This window comes from Cyprinus carpio, chromosome B8 (genome assembly GCF_018340385.1).
Source record: "Cyprinus carpio isolate SPL01 chromosome B8, ASM1834038v1, whole genome shotgun sequence".
Lineage (NCBI taxonomy): Eukaryota > Metazoa > Chordata > Actinopteri > Cypriniformes > Cyprinidae > Cyprinus > Cyprinus carpio.
Window position 1 is genome coordinate 2,645,711 of NC_056604.1, and position 20,000 is coordinate 2,665,710.

At 33.5% G+C, this 20,000-nt stretch overlaps 1 protein-coding gene across 1 annotated transcript in view; it reads right to left on the reverse strand.

The window, feature by feature from the left end:
* cltcl1 (clathrin, heavy chain-like 1) overlaps nt 1–20,000 on the reverse strand; it is a 49,664-nt gene that overhangs the window by 12,129 nt on the left and 17,535 nt on the right. The window contains exons 9-25 of the mRNA XM_042729217.1: nt 19,015–19,175; nt 18,812–18,938; nt 15,870–16,007; nt 15,014–15,178; nt 13,580–13,760; nt 13,338–13,501; nt 12,110–12,235; nt 11,887–12,029; nt 9,987–10,221; nt 9,616–9,738; nt 9,388–9,533; nt 7,962–8,145; nt 7,683–7,875; nt 4,985–5,142; nt 2,439–2,603; nt 952–1,059; nt 711–878 (exon numbers count right to left, since the gene is read on the reverse strand). Of these exons, the coding sequence (XP_042585151.1) occupies nt 711–878; nt 952–1,059; nt 2,439–2,603; nt 4,985–5,142; nt 7,683–7,875; nt 7,962–8,145; nt 9,388–9,533; nt 9,616–9,738; nt 9,987–10,221; nt 11,887–12,029; nt 12,110–12,235; nt 13,338–13,501; nt 13,580–13,760; nt 15,014–15,178; nt 15,870–16,007; nt 18,812–18,938; nt 19,015–19,175 (2,685 nt within the window). The remainder of the gene's footprint in view (nt 1–710; nt 879–951; nt 1,060–2,438; nt 2,604–4,984; nt 5,143–7,682; nt 7,876–7,961; nt 8,146–9,387; nt 9,534–9,615; nt 9,739–9,986; nt 10,222–11,886; nt 12,030–12,109; nt 12,236–13,337; nt 13,502–13,579; nt 13,761–15,013; nt 15,179–15,869; nt 16,008–18,811; nt 18,939–19,014; nt 19,176–20,000) is intronic.

The following is a 20,000-nucleotide window of genomic DNA, read 5'->3' on the forward strand; positions in this document are numbered from 1 at the left end:
TTCATCATCAAAGAATCCTGAAAAATTAAATGTATCACGGTTTTCACAACAATATGAAACTGTTTTAACACCGATAATAATCAGAAATGTTTCTTGAGCAGCAAATCAGTATATTAGAATGATTTCTGAAGATCATGTGACACTGAAGACTGGAGTAATAATGCTGAAAATACAGCTGCGCATCACAGAAATAAATTACAGTTTAACACATATTCACATGGAAAATAGTTTTTGAAACTGTAAAAATAATTCACAATTAACCTGTTTTTACTGTATTTTTAATATAATAAATGCAGCCTTTTTGAGCAAGATAGAGACACTTTTAAAAACATTTAAACAATCTTACCAGACCCAAACTTTGGAACAGTAGTGTAGAACCAAAATGTAACATTGAAATGTTACTTTTTTGCAACATTACAACATAAAAAAGAAACAAAAAAACGTTCCTCAGTACAACTCTCCTTACAGTGCTGATAACTCACTTTATTTATTTACTTATTTAAGTTTTTTAATTAATTTCCTTACTCATTTACATTTAATGCATTTCACAGATGCCTTTTATCCAGAGTGGCTTACAATGCATGCACCGTCTGCATCTAATCAGTTCATGCATTCCCTGGGAATCGAACCTATGACCTTCACGCTGCAAGCATCACGCTCTTCTACACGCGCTCCAGGATGCAGAAAATAACATTTTTATTTCCTCACACCTTAGGGATGTTGACCCGAGACCAGAAGAGCTCCAGATGTTCCCTCATCCTCTGAGGTTTGTATTTGGAGTAGAGGATGGCCAGCTCGGTGAACATGCCCATGTGAGCGCGCTCCAGCCCCAGCGCCGCCTCCAGCAGCACCATCAGCTCCTCGAAATAGCCACGGTCCTGACGCACACAGAGAAGACGTCACAAACCCGCACTGAGCTCATCCACAGACTGAGATTGTGAGGGTCTGCACCTGATAGTAGTTAATGAGCTCCTCCAGTTCATCAGCATGAGTGACGATGTGAAGACCAGAGATCTGCGCTAACCTGAACTCCTCTCCATCCACACACGCAAAACACACCTACAAATACAGTAAAATACAGTGAGGATGCAAACACATTGAGACATATCTTACTACTAAGAGTTCTCCTAAAGAGCAGTAAGAGTTTTCTCTTAAAACCTATTCACGAACTGCTGAGACAAACTTTTACTAAGGAATAGAGAGAAGTCTTGAGCTCAGAGTAAGGGGGCGGGGCTAAGCTCATTGCTATGGATGATGTCAGAGTGCTTATTAACTATGCACACTGTGATTGGCTGATAGTCTCTGTCAGAGATTTATTCATGGAAATATTGTAAAGCACAATATTTTGTTGCCATATTCAAATAAAGCTTTAAAAAAAAAAAGTTAAATGCCACATTCAAATAAAGATTTTAATGAACTCATTTTTGAGAAAACCTCAAATTCGAACCAAAACTGACATTTTTCACTTCTTTTGCCTGTAGCCTGCATTCACATTCATTTTGCTAGCATGGGTCACATATGCTCCTTAAATCCAAGATATGAGGGCACAAATGCCCCTGTATGGGTTTTTTTTAATCCTGCAAATTTATATCATATGATATTGTTTAGCAAAAATGTTTTTCCTGATTATCTGCACAAAAATGTGATACTGATTTCATGCAACAGTAAATAAACCAGAAGTTAATACTGTGTAATATTTTAAAGACAATATTGTCTGTTTTTGCTCAGTTTTGCAAACTGATATAGTTCTAAACAACGTTGATTCGTTACTGAATGAACCCATGTTTTTGAGCAAATCGAGTGAGTCAATGATTCAGTGACTCATTCATAAACAGTTCATTTCTGAATGAATGAGCCATTTGAATGAATCGGTTATAAATTACTGAATGATTTATTATTATTATTATTATTATTAATGATTTATTTATTAATGCACTGACTTGCCGCCACTTACAGGTGGTTTTAGTTTCTCAGTTTCATTTAGTTTAACTCGATGTACTATATTAACTAAAACTAAAATAAAAATAAATAAAAACCATATAGACATATAAAAAAGTTTTAAACATATACAGATATTGTTATTACAGACATTGTTTTCATTCATAAAGAGAGTCACTTGCTTCATTTCTGAATGAATCATCTGTTTGAATGAATCGGTTGGATGAATGATTCAATGACTCACTGATTAAGATAATGGGTTTAGTTTCGTAGAGTTTCATTTTTTTACATTTCATATTATATATTTCAGTATTAAATCAAAAAAACATGAATGCCTATTTAAAACCAAATAATCTCATAGAATTAATTATGCAATTCTAATTAATGCTTCCTCTGAAAACAATGTTATTGTAGCCTTACTTTAGTTAATTAATTTGTTTTAAAAATTTAAATCATCCCTAGTTTAACGATATGTGTTTTTTAATGTCTTCATCTCTCACCTCTTTCCATGTTCGAGTGCAGCTGGCCTTTCGTGCGCTGTCAACGGCCGCCTGAAACTCGCCGAGGTGAACGAGTGTGGACGCCAGACGAGCGAAATTAGACACGTTATTAAACAGCAGCCGGGCGGCTTCAAACATACCCTCTTCATAACATCTCTCACCAACCTACAGACAGAAACACGTTACTGGACACTGAACATAATACAAGAAAAGCCCGGTGATCTCAAGTGATAGATACATACATATATACTAAACTATATACTATATATAAAATATTTTATATTTAATAATAATACAAGTATATAATTGTAAATATAGTCATATATTATATAATAGAATATAATATATTTATATATGTATATTTAATAACAACGTATTATATATTAATAACAATTTTTTTATATTTACAATGTTATTAAGGCAAGGCAAGTTTATTTATAAAGCACATTTCATACACAATGGTAATTCAAAGTGCTTTACATAAAAGGAAGCAAAATAATCATAAAAAATAATCACAACAATCAATAAAACAACGAATTTAAAAACTTATTCATTATTCATTTAAAATGAATTTAAAACAGTTAAAAATAGAAAATGCTAAAATACAGTGCAATCAGTTTGGAAGTAGCACAGTGCTCATTCAATAAATGCAGAGCTAAACAGATGAGTTTCGAGTCTGCATTTAAATGTGGCTTATGTTTTAGCACATCTGATCTCTTCTGGACGCTGATTCCAACTGTGGGCTGCATGATAGCTAAAAGCGGACTCCCCTTGTTCTTTCTCATTATTTGACTTAGTGGGAGCATATACAGGCTAAACAAGAGTGGTGCAAGAATTGAGCCTTGAGGGACTCCGCATGTCATGGATGTCCACTTAGACTTATGCTCTCCTAGGCGCCATTTACACTGCATGGTTCAAGTGACCCAATTACGATTTTTTCCTCTCATGTGGCACAGATCGGATATGACCGGTGAATGTGTAAGCAGGAAAAAAACGCATGGATTCCGATTCCGTGCATTTGCGTGTGCCATGTAAACAGACAAATCGGATATTCCCCAGTAAATGTGAGTCATACGTCATTAAAAAAGTGACGTCAACTCAGGTGGACACCACCAACTGAGATCACATGACTTATTATTGGCGCGATGGAGGACGAAGGATACACACAGTGGAGCAATGCGGAGGTTTCATGTCTTTTAAGTCAAAATATTGTGGAAAGCAAAACACTGTATAATTTTATTTGCATATGCATCCATTGTATTTCGTGCTGTTTTACTTCCTTTTCCGGGTCAGAACGTCTGTGTTTGGTAGTTTCAGCAGTGTATAGTATAAATGCAAAAATCAGATACGGGTCACTTTTAAAAGATGATGTAAGCGGGTCATCAAAAAAATCGGATATAGTCAGAAAATCGGATTTGGGCATCAAGACCTGCAGTGTAAATGCAGCCTTAGACTCACATAATAACCTCTCCCTTCTAAGTATGACCTGAACCATTTGAGTACCATCCCAGAAAGCCTGACCCAGTTTTCAAGTCTCTTGAAGTATGTTATGATCTACAGCAGGGGTCACCAAACTCAGTCCTGGAGGGCCAGTGTCCTGCAGAGTTTAGTTCCAACCCTAATTAAACACACCTGTACCAGCTAATCAAACTCTAACTAGGTATACTTGAAACCTCCAGGCAGGTCAGGACACCAGCCATCCAGGACCTAAACTCTGCAGGACACCGGCCCTCCAGGACCGAGTTTGGTGACCCCTGATCTACAGTGTCAAACGCAGCACTGAGCAGCACAACAGCACAATTATTGATCTTCTCAGAAAAGAAGGAAGCAAACTCATTGCATTTGTTGTCAGAGAGCAGTTCACTGGGAATCTGACTTGAGGGGTTTGTCAGTCTCTCAACAGTAACAAAAACAGTGCGAGTGTCGTTTAAGTTACTGTTTATAAGGTATTACAGTTAAACAAAACTAAAACTTAAACCATAAACTATGAAATGTATGTGTACTTGTGTATGCATATATATGTGTATGTGTGTGTGTGTATATATATATATATATATATATATGTGTGTGTGTGTGTGTGTGTGAGTGAACCTGCTGAAGCGCAAGACACATTTCAGACCTTGTCTGACAATAAAGTTGTATCATCATCTACCATGAAAACTTTACATTTTTGTTACTTAAAATGTAATAAGCATTTAATGAAATACAATATAAAAAACTTAAACTTACTTTTGTTATTATATTATTTCAGCTAGTTGCCAAGGCAACATTTCTCATTTTTACTAAGTTAAATTTGATGTACTCAATTGATAAAAACTATATAGACATATTAAAAAAGACCAAAACAAAACTGCTAAAGTTTTAATTTAAATTAAAAAGAAAATGGAAAATATAAAAATAAAAACTAATTCAAAATTAATTTAAAAAGAAACAACTATAATAGTATCTCAATAATACTGAAATAAAACTTTTAAAAAATGATTTAGAGAGAGAGATTTATCAGATAAAGAAGCTAGCTAACATTAAAAGTGTGTAAATCTCCGTACTTGCTGAATGTGAGCATTGTTGGGGCCGTTGATAAAGTCCTCCAGCTCAGTCAGACGGTTTGTTTTAGCCAGAGCAAAGATGAGCTCCGTCTCCACATACGACTCTCTGGATTTCTTCCTCGCCATTTGAAGAAACTTCACCAGATCCTCCCAGTTCCCTGTAAAAACAGACACTTGCCTGGGATATTGTTCAATCAATTTACAGCATATTATGGACGTCTTTCAGCCATCTCCACATCAGTTTAAGGATGTTTGAGGACAGATCAAGTTGAATGTCCTAAAAACAAAGGAAATGGTGTTTGATTTCTGACTGAGGACAAATGCTGTTTTGCCATTGACTATTAATGGCCAGGACACTGAAAACATTCAATGTTTTAAGTTTCTCAGGACTACCATCTCTGCAACAGACGAAAACCTGTGCTCTGAAAATTATTGGTCGTGATCTTCCCACTACTGATGAGATCTATGTTTCACATTTGCAGAAAAACTTACGCCTCTTCCTTCAGCAATTAAAACTGAGTCTACACGTTTTCTGAGCAGCACTTATTGTAGTATTGTGCATGCTCTTAATTCCTCTGGTATCTACGCATCTGCATTTCACTCCTTATAAATGACAGGACATATATGTATAGTTGTATATGTATGTATTTTAATGTATGTTATTATTGTTGATGAGCTCACCAAGCACATTCCAAACAACTCGGGTGTTTGGAAATAAATAACTAAATAAATACAGGGAAATAGTATGTTATTTAGCCATATAAAAACAGTAGTCATGTGCGTGGGGGTTTTAGGTATACAGTGGTATTAAAGGAGTAGTTTACTTACAGAACAAAAAATTTACAGATAATTGTACATGTAAATTTACGTCTTCCTTTCTTTAGTCGTAAAGAAATTATGTTTTTTGAGCAAAACATTTCAGGATTTCTCTCCATATAATGGACTTCTATGGTGCCCCTGAGTTTGAACTTCCAAAATGCCGTTTAAATGCAGCTTCAGAGAGCTCCAAATGATCCCAGCCGAGGAACAAGGGTCTTATCTAGTGAAACAATTGGTTATTTTCTAAAAATAAAATAACAATTTATATACTTTTTAAAGGGGTCATTTGATGCAAATATTTTAAGTTTTCCTTTCTCTTTGGAGTGTTACAAGCTGTTCGTGAATAGATAAGACCCAAAGACTAAAGTCTCAAACCCAAAGAGATATTCTTTATAAAAGTTAACATTCTGCCACGCCCCCCTAAAACGCCTAATTTTAACACGTTCCAACATATCTACGTCACTGTGTGGGAAGATTTGCATAACAACACCCAAATGTTCACGCAATGAAAGAAGGCGTTACTTTGATTCTTGCTGTTGCCGTGGCGCCATGTTGTATAGACGCTGTGTGTTTCATTGTGAAAGTGAAACTACTTTGTTTGGCCTTCCAAAAGAGGACACGACTAGAAATCAGTGGTTAAGCTGTATTTGCAACACTGTTCCAGAACAGTTCAACCCAAATATTCAGATGTGTGCAGCGCATTTTAGGGAGGACTATTTATTTATACAGTGCATCTGTGCACAAACTTTCTATAAAGTGGGGCAATTCCAACTTTGCAAGCACAGTCTGGTGCTTCTGACTCACAGCCTGTAAGTACGTTTTCATATTTAAAGAATTTGCCACTGATGATTCTGATATGAGTTTTGAGCAGTGTAGAGTAGCGCTTGTTGTTTGTCGTTTCTCTGATCACAAATGCACGGTTTTATGTTTACGCGCGATACGCAACACAACGCGTAAAAACACAGTATAAGTCATTATAATCAGTAATTATCTCCCCATTGGATGCAACAAATGCCACGTTTGTAATGGGTTTTACTGATTTTGTCTTGTCGTGCCTTGACACGGCATCACAGTTTAGTAAGAAGCATAACATTTCCGTCACATGGCATTCGGCCAATCACAATGCACTGGATATCTGGCCAATCAGAGCACACCTCGCTTTTCAGAACAATGAACTTTGTAAAAATCGATGCGTTTCAGAAAGGCGAGACATAGAGGAGAAACAATAATGTACATTATGTGGCAAATAATGTGTTTTTTTAACCTTAACCATAAACACATTGCATTACACCAAATACATAAAATAATGTTCTTTTTAGACAACTTTTTTTTTTTTTTAAATACGTTTTTTTTTGTTTCAAGACAGTTAGGGTAGGTCTAAAAACTCTTTTTGTAAAGGGCGTTTGATCTTCTTTGCATGTTCACTTTATAAACACTGGGTCGGTTCTTCAGCAGAGATGAAGCATGATTTTGAAGTTGGAGGAGAAAATGAGATGGGAGTTTTTAGACCTACCCTAACTGTCTTGAAACTGAAAAAAAAAACTGTTCACTTGAGGTTAAAAAGTATATAAATTGTAATTATTTTTAGAAGATGACCGATCGTTTCACTGGATAAGACCCTTGTTCCTCGGCTGGGATCCTTTAGAGCCCGTTGAAGCTGTATTTAAACTGCATTTTGGAAGTTCAAACTCAGGGGTACCACGGAAGTCCATTATATGGAGAGAAATCTTGAAATGTTTTGCTCAAAAATAATTTCTTTACGACTGAATAAAGAAAGACGTGAGCATCTTGGATGACAAGGGGCTGAGTACATCATCTGTAAACATTGTTCTGGAAGTGAACTACTCCTTTAAGGATGTTTGAGGACAGATCATCTCACCGTTTCTGCTGGCAGCATCCACCACCTCCATGTATGCCGACGGCTCTCCAGCTTTGATGTAGGAGTCGATGGCCTCTTTAATCAGACCGGACTGAAGCTGAGCCTGAGCCAGCCGACTCCAGACCGAGCCCTCGGCACAGCGCTCCGCAAACTCATACGCCCGGTCCAGATTCCCCATGTGCTCGATCAGAACCTGCATCAGTTTATTATATTCCTCGTTCATCAGTCCAGACGTCTGTGTGCGGACCATCACGTGATCATGTGTGTGTGTGTGTGTACCTGTATCGCTGAGGTGTTGACGTCGAACTTCTTGAAGATGGAGAAGGCCTCTTCGTACAGCTCGCTGCTGATGGCGATGTTGGCGATGTCAGGAGCGTCGTAATTGTCCAGCCGGTTGATGTACTCCATGACCCGCGTCCGGTCCGCTTTGATGGCCGTCAGGATCAGCAGGTTCTGCAGGTTCCTGATGCAAAAGACACGCTTTATTATCATCACATACAGTCAATGTATAATCTACATCAGGGGCCAGTTGCATAACCTTTTGCATTAACCTTTTTTTTCCAATACAAATAAGACCAATCTACCTTTTCATAACTGAATTTAAAAAGCTATCACCAGTCTTTTTAAGACAAGTCTAAACAGTTTATGCAACCGGCTCCAGATCACTCCCATCATAATCAACAAAATACTACTTACTATTACAAGAAAGTGGATAATCGTATTTATTTTAAATCAAATCAGATAAAAACACATAACTCCTATTATAAATCATACAATATAATAATCAATCATATCAATATAATAATATAATAATATATTTAAGTTTAATAATTTAGCAGATGTTTTTATCCAAAGCTGCTTACAAATGAGCAAAACAACAAAGCAATTAATCCTAATTCAGCATTATAATATAATATAACATACGAATAGAATAGAATAGAATAGAATAGAATAAAATGTTTTTACATTTATTCATTTAGCAGATACAATGAAATGGGATGTATAACAATCTTAATTAAGCATGAAGTAATATAATTTAATAATATTTTATTATATAATACAACACATTCATTCAAAACTACTTGCAACAGAGGAATACAAAGAGATTAATCTTAATTTAATTTAATTTAATAATATAATCATGTTTTAATGTAATATATTTATATTTATTAATTTAGCAGATGCTTTTATGCAAAGGTACTATTCAACAGTGGTAAATCTTAATTAAATTAAATTTAATTTTAAACATTTTAATCTCATATATTTACTTTTTATTGTATTTACATTTGTCATGTAAATACATTTACATTTTCATTTAGGCTGTGCTTTTATTCAATGCTTCTTAAAAATGAGGAATATAACAAAACAATCAAACTTAATTCAATACAAGGTAATGCAATACTATATAATATAATATAATATAATATAATATAATATAATATAAATATAATATAATATAATATAATATAATATAATATAATATAATATACTTTTGATGCTGCACACAGCTACTCTCCAACTACATAATTTTCCTGTCAGTCAAAAAGCATCCTTTATTTACACAATCTTTGTGATTTTTGCAATGCATTTAATTCATTATATGTTTAATTTGGACCATTACGTAAAATTTCACCTGGTGATATTTGGTCTCTGGTATAATATGAATTTGATCTCAAGCGGTGTGACACGAGTCTCTCAGACAGACCTGTGTTCACTGAATATAGAGTTCTCCAGAACGATCTTCTCCAGGAGTTCAATGAGTTCGTTGGGCAGATCGGCCGTCATAAACGCCTTCACCGTCACAGACACTTCCTCTGGATCCTGCGTCTCCGGCAGAGCCGTCTGAACCACCTGTGCACACAACCCTCGTCATTAATATACTCAGAGATCACACACTGCATGATATCTGCAGATGTACAGGTGCGACTCGTGCCTGATCTATCAGCGGCCGTCTGTACGGGTTCGTCTCCTGCAGAACTTGAGCCCAAAGATCTGGATCTTTCCGCCGCACCAGATACCGCGACTCGCTTTTAAACAGAGAGTTTTCATTGCACACCTACAGGAGGACAGAAAACACTGTTTTGTGTTTCTTGAGCAGCAAATCAGCATTTTAGAATGATTTCTGAAGATCATGTGACACTGAAGACTGGAGTAATGATGCTGAAAATTCAGCTTTGCATCACAGAAATAAATTACAGTTTACAGTATATTCAAATAGACAATGGTTTTTCTAAATTGGAAAAATATTTCATAATATTACTGATTTTATGGTATTTTTAATCAAATAAATGCAGCCGTGGAGACCTGTATGAGCTCCAGGTCACACTGTCCTCTCTCATAGGCCACAAAGGCGAGGTGCGGGTCTCTCTTCTCACAGTATCGGCCCACGGTCACGCTGTCGTAGTGCAGGTTTTCTCGGAGGAAGCGCTCAGGATTGTTGTTACTGTCTATGTAGATCTTTGCCAGTGCATTGTGGGTAGCAGGTTCTTCACAGCCCTCCTGAACACGAGATTCCAGCCAAGACAAGAGCAGCTTCAGTCTGCAGAAAAAACGAGACACTGATGGATCTGACTGTCAAACTATCTAAAATAATTTATCTCAACAAAAATATTTCATATATATATATGGTCTTTTTGATGATATTTCATATGCATTTGCTCTATACATATTAAATTATTTTTTATTTTATATATAGTAGATAAATTTTATATTAGTATATACATTTTATATAGTAAATAAATGTTATATTAGTATATTTTTAATTTTCATTATAGTCGATTTGTTTATATTCATGAATACATCATTAAAGAGGTCATATGATGTTGTCTAAAAAGAACATTATTTTGTGTATTTGGTGTAATGAAATGTTTATGCGGTTTAAGGTTCAAAAAACACATTATTTTCCACATACTGTACATTATTATTTCTCCTCTATGCCCCGCCTTCTAAAAAGCATCGATTTTCACAAGGCTCATTGTTATGAAAAGCGAGGTGTGCTCTGATTGGCCAGATATCCAGTGTGTTGTGATTGGCCGAATGCATCAAGCGTGTGACAGAAATGTTATGACTCTTAATATATTGTAAAGCCTTGTCCGGCCGGAGCGACGAGACATTAACATAAAACCCATGTGAAGGCGTGTTAGAACGAGGCATTTCAGGAGGGCGTGGACGAGTGTTAACTTTTATAAAGAATATCTCTTTGGGTTTGAGACTTTAGTCTTTGCAACTTCACAGATCTTCTTTATTCACCAAGAGCTTGTAACACTCCAAAGAGTAAGGAAGAATTGAAATCGCATCATATGACCCCTTTAACACATTGTATTGTGTATGTTATATATAGTAAACATTTTGATTTTATATAGTAGATTTAAAAATGTTTAGTATGAGGAGAAAAATACAGTATATATTTAACTAAAACTAATCAAGGGTGTTATTCATGTGTGAGCTATGATTGAGTATCCATGATACACTGAATATTTACAGTATATTAAATATTGTATTATTTTACATCATTTTTAATTTATTTTTTCTTGGCAATCTGCAATTTACAAATACCTTGAAATACTGTGATAACAAACTGGCAAATTAAAGAAACACTGGAATCATCACACTAGTTAAAGATAGTGGTAAATTACATCTTGCTATATTATTATTTGTGTCCCTGGAGCACAAAAGCAGTTTTAAGTCTCTGGGGTATATTTGTAGCAGTAGCCAACAATACATTGTATGAGTCAAAATTATACATTTCTCTTTTATGCCAAAAATCATTATGATATTAAGTAAAGATCATGTTTCATGAAGATAGTTTGTAAATCTCCTACCGTAAATATATCAAAACTTAATTTTTGATTAGTAATATGCATTGCTAAGAACTTCATTTGGACACTTTAAAGGTGGTTTTCTCAATATTTAGATTTTTTTGCACCCTCAGATTCCAGATTTTCAAATAGTTGTATCTCAGACAAATATTGTCCTCCTAACAAACCATACATCAATGGAGAGATTATTTATTCAGCTTTCAGATGATGCATAAATCTCAATTTTGAAAAATTGACCCTTATGAAGTATATCATAAAAATCCAATGCATCTAATGACTTTTTACTTCACTGCTAGAAAAAAGTGAATTTTTCATGTGAAATCGTGTGTTTTGATGTTGAGAGAAGCAGTGGGTGAAGAAAAAGGACAGGACGGCATCAGTTCTACCGGTTTCTTTTCTCCACTTCCTCCACCAGCTGGTCAGTGCTGAAATCTCCTCGTACAGCGAGGATCAGACTCCTGATGGTGTCCTCGGAGCAGTCCACATCCAGCAGACCTCCGACAACCACCGGCAGCCTGCTGGGATTGACCTGCACCAGAGCAAACACTCCAGATCAGATCAGATCAGCAGCGTGTGTGTGTGTGCGCGCGCTCAGGACTCTCACTGTACCTTCTGTACATAGATCTCGATGTACTTCTGCAGGCTGTTACGGTACAAGTAGAGCACGAGATCGTGTACGAAATCGAAGCGGTCGCACACGATGATGAGAGGAAGCTGATCCGTGAGTTTGGCTTCCTGTGCAACGACACAAATACAAATCAAGTCCATCTGATGAGCTTTACTGGCATCACAAGTAAAGCTATATTTCTCAAAAAGAATTAGAATGCATTTATATAATCAAAGCAGTAGAGTGTGAGACCATTCATAAAAAAAATATTAAATATTATATAAATTATAATCAAAGAGAAATGCAAAAAGGGGGAGATTGGTGTAAATTTAATCGAACTGTTAACGATTCAATTAAAAATGTTAAAAGTAAGCTAAGGTTGAATAATTTATTCTTAATTAATTATTAATTAAAATAAAAATGTAAATTTAAGCCAGTCTTGAATGTTACTTGTTATCATTTTGATACAATTTATTCAATCAAAATTAATAATTGCACATAAAAAATTAAATATAAGCTAATGTTGAATGTTTATTTTATTGTTAATTATTCGATTCGATTCAATTCATTTAAATAAATTGTTAATAATTAAATAAATAAAAATTATTAAGCTGCAATGAATGTTTCCTTTATTGTCTTTACTCCAATTTAATTAGTTCAATTAAAATAAATGCTTAATTTTAATGAATTAACTTTAATTAATAATTAACTTTAATGTTGAATGTTTATTTTATTGTTATTAATTCAGTTAATTAAAATAAACTGTAACTAGTTAAATTAATAATGGCAAATATAAGCTAACATTAAAGGTTTATTTTATTGTTATTAAATTTATTTTAATGAATTAAATATACACTGTAAATTACTACATTTAAAATGAAAATGTAAACTAATGTTGAAAATTAATTTTATTGTTATTTATTCAATTAAACTCATTCAATTAATTAAAATAAAAGGTTAATTAATTGTAAAAATGTTATAGTTATATAGTATAGTATATATGTTATAGTTTATTTTATTATTATTCATTTAATGAAACTTAATAAATGTAAATGCGATCTAATGTTGAATGTTTTTTTAATTCTGTCATTACTTGTATAACAATAACTTAATGCTACTGTTAATATTGTGTGTTTATCCATTGCGCCAATAAAAGTCACATGAAGACAGATGCATTGAACTGGATTTCCGAACTGAATGCATCATGAGCTTGGTTTCTCTCTCGAGTACCTTGAGGAAGTTCTTGACGCGCTCGGCATTGTAGCAGCTGCTCTCTCGACAGATGCGCTCCACTTCTTTGATCTGACCTGTCTTACACGCCGCCTGGATGTACTTGAAGTGCACATCGGGGTCCTGACTGAAGTTCACGATCGAGCCCAGAAAGTAAAACAGACCTGAGCGAGACACACAGAAATGAGGAATCATTCACCGCAGCAGCCTCACAAACACACACGCGCTCGAGAGCGTCTCACCCTCGTAGCTCTTGAATGACTCGAAAAGCTCCACCAGCGTCTGCGTTCCCAGCTGCTCGTGGTACTTGGTGGCAATCTGAACGCTCAGCTGCAGGTTCTGACGCAGGTTTGCAGCCAACATGGCCCTCAAACACTCGACGGAGTCGCCGACAGACAGAGAGCCGAAGAAATTCACCAGCCACTGATGGAGAGAGAGAAGAAAAACAACACTAAATGTTCAGTGCTGCTCTGACAGACAATAACTTTAATCATACTTTTTTTAATTTGAATTTAAAAATGTAAAAATTTGAATTAAAAAAATGTAAAAATTTGAATTAAAAAAATGTAAAAATTTGAATTAAAAAATGTAAAAATTTTAATTAAAAATTTGTAAAATTAGAATCTAAACATTTAAAAAAAATATTCCATTTTTTAATTAAATGTAAAATGTTGAAATTAAAATGTATTTTTTTTATTTAAAAATGTACAAATTTGAATAAAAAATGTAAAAATTGAATTAAAAATTAGAATTTTTTTTTTTTAAATTTGAATAAAAATGTAAAATTAAAATTTTTTACAATTTGGATTAAAAAAATGTAAATGTAAAAAAATTGCAAATTTGAATTTAAACATTTAAAAAATTGCATTTAAACGTAAAAATTTGAAATTAAAATTAAAAAATTTAAATTTAAACATTAAAAATAGTTTTTTTAAATATTTACAAATTTATATATTTTTTTTATTTGAATTAAAAATTAAAACATTTGAATTTTAAAAATATAACATTTTGAATTAAAAAAAATGTAAAAAAGTTGAATTTAAAAATTTGAATTTAAAATGTTCTTGATATTTACACACCAGAGGTTACTCTGCAATAAACACGCTGCAAATTTCAAAACACAAAACAAACTCCTCATTTAAATATGAATTATTGTTTTCTGCACTTCTGAGAAGTCAGGATCTGAAATCGGGAGAATCATGACATTACAATTTCCCCTCAACATGCATCATCAGACCTTTTTTTGTTGCAAAAAAAACCTTTGTTATCTTTACAAACTAACCTCGAGAAACATAAACACAAAAAAATTTTACTTTTATTTTCTTTTACTTGTATTGCAACTGCTCTAAATATAATGCTATAATCAACACTGTTCGTGATTTGTTCATCTTGGTGGCTGTTACAGTAAAAATGCAGCAAACATTTTCAAAAGGGTTCAACATGTAATGCTCATTTAATATGCAAAGATGTTAGCCAATCACAGCAGTGGGCGTTTCCATTGAAGCCTCACAGTAGACACGCCCCTTCAGAGGAATCGTACAAATCAGAGGAGAAATTCAGGGTATAAAATGATTGAAATGACGACTGTTTTCACCTCAGGAAACATTATAAAATCACACAAAAATGCACTTCCGGAGTCCTTTAGCTCTCTCTCACACACACACACAAACACACACCTCGGGGTTGAGCAGGTGTGTGTGTACGACGGTCCGTTTGATGTCGTAGGGGTCGCTGTAATGCTCCAGAGCTCTCTGCAGTAAACCGGCTTTCTCACACAGCTGAGCGATGTGAGCGCGCTCGTAGTGAGTGAACATCTGATTGCCCAGGATCGCATCTGCCACCTGCAAACACACGCACGTTATAAACACAACGGGCAAAATTCTGGTAGTGATAGGCTTTTGGTTGTCAAAATTGTGACGTAATGTGGATTTAAAGTGTTTTTGGACAATCAAACTCTCAATTATTGAGTATGAAAGAGCTAAGCTAGGCTAAAAATAAGCTGAACCTCATCAACAAAATGCAAAACATACAAACTAAACATTCATGTTTACTTTAAAAATAATATAATAATATACAATGACCATTCTCTGCGGAGTTATTAATTTCAGCTAAAAAAATTAAAAATGGTTTGCATTAATCGAAATAACATTAAAATGAAAATATCTAAATATTAGATGGAAAAAACTCACTTAAACTTAAAAAAAAAAAGTAAGAAATGTTAATATTATTAATATAAAAAAAATAGAAATGACAAAAGCACATAAAATCACTAAAATTAAAAGTATTTATAAATAAACTTCATAAATATAAAAAAACTAAATATCTATAAATACTATAATAGAATATAAATAATACTAAAATAAAAATAATAAAATGGTCAAAAAAAAAAAATTTAAACTAAAAATAGAAAAAACTAAAATAACACTGGTTCTCAGATGGTCCGAGTTAAAAAGTTTCTCAGACATTATTATAATATTGTGGTGTTGGTGGCCGTGTAGGCAGCATGAGCTTCGGTGTGTTTGATTGGTTCACCTGAGGGGCGTGAATGAGGTTCATCTCCAGGAGGCGTGTCTGCAGAGGCCCCTCCTCCGGTTTGTTGTTCTTCAGAGTGTCCAATAGGAATGAAGTACACTGCTGCACTAGATTCCCCTCCATAAAGACATCCACCACCTCAAACACAAACACACACACACACACACACACACACACACAAAGGGTCAGTGATGAGCACAGTCACGGTGTGGAGCAGTGCTATTTTTAGAGATCCTGTTATAGTTTTTATTTATATTTTCAATTAATTTTATTTTTATATTTTGTTTTTATTTTAATTTGAAATAAAGTTTTAATAACTAGTTTTTTTGTTTATATTTTCATTTTTTATTTTAACTTTAAGTTTTAGTAACTCGTTTTTAGTTTTATATTTTCTGTTTTTTAATTTCAATTTTAGTTAAAGTTTTAGCTAATCATTTTAAGCTTTATATTTTGATTTTTAGTTTAATTTGAATTAAAGTTTTAGTAACTAATTTTTATTTTTATAGTTCAAGTTCAAGTTTGTTTATTTCTAGAGCACATTTACTTCCGGTTTTTAGCCGACCAAAGTGCTGTACAGTAATCACGACAAAATATAAATGAACCAACAACATCACTATCAACAATCAAATATAGAGCATTAAGTTCAAGTAAATTACACATTAAAAGCTAATCCAAACAAATATGTTTTTAGCGCTGTTTTAAACTCAGATAAAGTGGAAGCCATTTTAAGATGAATAGGAAGATTGTTCCATAGAGTGGGGCCCACCACTTCAAAAGCTCTATTTCCCCTGTTTTTCAAGCGGGTTCTAGGAATACGAAGGAGGGATTTGTTTCCTGATCTCAGTTCTCGATTTGAAGTATATGGGTGGAGTAAATCCGATAAATAAGATGGTGCAAGATTATTTAAGGATTTGTAGACTAGTAGTAAAACAGGTAACCAGTGAAGGGATCTCAAAAACGGTGTCACATGATCAAATAAATTTAAAAATACCAAAAAACGTGCTGCTGCTGCATTCTGAACAACTTGTAATCTAGAGATTTGATTCTTGGAAATCCCATAATAAAGAGAGTTGCAATAATCTAGCCTGGATGTTATAAAGGCATGAAAAGCAACTTCTAGAGAAGCATTGGATAGGACAGATTTAATTTTGGCAAAAGAGCGCAGATGAAAAAAACTAGAGCCCACTACCGAGGCAAATTGTAAGTTGTTATCAATTACCACACCTATATTACGAACCTTTGCTGAGATAGTGAAATTTAAAAGATCAAGGTTAGGTAAATATTGTCTTCTTTGTTCGGAGGGGCATTAAAACAATAGCTTCCGATTTATCTGAGTTCAGAAAAAGAGAGTTTTTTGAGAGCCATGCCTTTACATCATTCAAACATGCTGATAAATTACTAACAGCATTCTCATTACCGCTGGTCAAAGGCAGATAAATTTGCATGTCATCAGCGTAACAATGGAAGGCTACATTATGTTTCCTGAAAATGGATCCCAAGGGAAGTAAATATAAAGAAAAAACAGAGTGGGTGCAAGAACAGATCCCCTGTGGTACGCCACAGGATAGCTTGCGTAATGATGAAGTAAAATTTCCAATTTTAACAGAAAAAGTTCTGTTTGTTAGGAAAGCTTTAAACCAGTTTAACAATTCCGTGATCGACAGTATCAAAAGCTGAAGACAAGTCCAGCATGATTAAAATAACAGAAGCTCCCGAATCAGTAATCATTAAGATGTCATTTAAGACTCTAATAAGGGCTGTTTCAGTACTATGTAATGATTTAAAACCAGATTGAAAGATCTCATATATACGATTTGTGGATAAGAAAGACTGAAGTTGCAGAGAGACAATTTTTTCCATCACCTTAGAAATAAACGGAAGGACAGACACGGGGCGAAAATTTGCTAAGATAGATGTATCAAGTGTGGGTTTCTTTAGTACTGGAGTCACTGTGGCCCTTTTTAAGCTATCAGGGATAATCCCTGACTGCAAGCATTTATTAAGTAAAGTTACAAGGCCAGGTCCTACAATATCAATTAATAACTTCAGATAGCGGGGGTGCATAGTGTCAAGGGGACTAGAAGAGGTTTTTAGTTTTAAAACTATTTCTTTTAATGAGTCTAAAGAAATAGAAATAAAGTAGTCCAAGAAGCCAATGGAATCACTGAGGTCAATTTATCATCATTGGTATCTTGTATTTGAACTCTCAGATTTATAATTATATTTTCTGTTTTATTTCAATTGTACTTAAATTTAGGAAACTAGTTTTTAGTTTTTTAGTTTTTGGTTTCTATTTTAATTTTAAAGTTTTAGTAAGTAATTTTTATATTTTCTCTTTTCATTTTAATTTCAGTTAAAGCTTTAACTACTAATTTGCAGTTTTATATTTTGATTTTTAGTTTAATTTTAATTAAAGTTTTTAGTAACTAATTTTTATTTTTAGATTTTCAGTTTTTATTTTACAACTAGTTTTTAGTTTTATATTTTTGGTTTTTATTTTAATTTTAAAGTTTTAGTAACTCATTTTTATGTTAAAATTTTCTGTTTTCATTTTAATTCTAAAGTTTAACCTGTTCTTATTTTTATATTTTCTTTCATTTTCATTTTAATTAAAGTTTTAGTAACTTTTTTTTTTATTTTCTGTTTTCATTTTAATTGTAAAGTTTGACCTGTTCCTATTTTTATATTTTCTTTCATTTTCATTTTAATTAAAGTTTTAGTAACTCATTTTTATTCTAGTGAGTTTTCGCCATGCTTATTTTATTTATTTATTTTAAATATATCTGTACTTTTCCAAGTTAAAGTTTATTTCAAGTAACGAAAATATATTTCTTATGGTTTTAGTTTTAGTTAACTAGAAAGTGAATATGAAGGGACACAAACATTTAAGTGCACTTGATCAATTTCACTCTAGAAATAACCGAAATGTCTGTGTTTGTTACCTGGTTGATGTTGACGAGCGGCTCTTCATCCTGAACCAGCATCTGAGCGAACTGAAGGCACTCACCAATAATGAATCTAACCAAACACACCAACAAACACACCCACCCAGTATAAAAAACATCCCATCTGCCCCGAAAACAACACGTCAATCACAGCAGAGCCGAGACACAGATGAGGGCAGAACAGAGTCTTTGAAGGGAACGCCGGTACCTTCTTAGCATAGAGCACTATCTTCTGGAACTGAGCCGTCTCAGCAAAGCACTGGATGACTTTAGCAGGAACATTGGCTCGCAGGTAAACACTGAGGGCCAGAGAGACGTCAGCCGCCTTCACCAGATCACCCAACTCCTCCGAGCACTCCAGCTGCAGGGCATCATGGGGAAAAGATTACTAACCAGAGGGCAATGCAACACTCAAGAGTCACTCTCAGTGTTGTTATTGTTGACTAATACTTCAATTACTTATTGAACAGTTTTGGGTAACTGAAATAAAGCTGAAAAAAAATACATATAAATGTTAGACGAAAAGCTTCGTCTTAATATAACTTAATGTTGCCTTGACAACTGAATGAAATAAATGAGTTTCAATTGGAACACTAAAACTAAGATTAAAACCTATATAGAAATTAAAAATAAATAAATAAAAAAACACTATAAATTTAAAAAGCACACAAAAAAATGAGTAAAACCTAAAAATTTAAATTAAAACTAAAAACAATTTCTTTACAAAAACTTAAAAAAATGTTAAATAAAAAGTTAATAAAAAAAAAAAAATAATAATAATATAATAGACAGGGCAACAATCCAACCCTCAGAAGTCATTGTTAACTAATACTAAAACAGCAATGAAATCAAGCTGAAATCAAATAAAAATATATTAGGTAAGATTAAAATATAAATATTAGATGAAAAATTTAAACTTAAATTTAAATGAAAACGTTGCCTTGGCAGCTAAATGAAATAAGTTTCAGCTGAAGCACTAAAGTCACTAGAACTAAAACTGAGATTTATATATAAAATCTATATAGAAATTAAAATTAAATAAAAACTAATAAAAATTACAAAAGTGCTTGCTACAAAATGACTGAAACTTAAACTAAATTCTAAATAAATACTTTAAAATATACAAATAAAACTATAATAAATACTAAATCAATAATAAAAATAAATGCTATAAAACTATACAAAT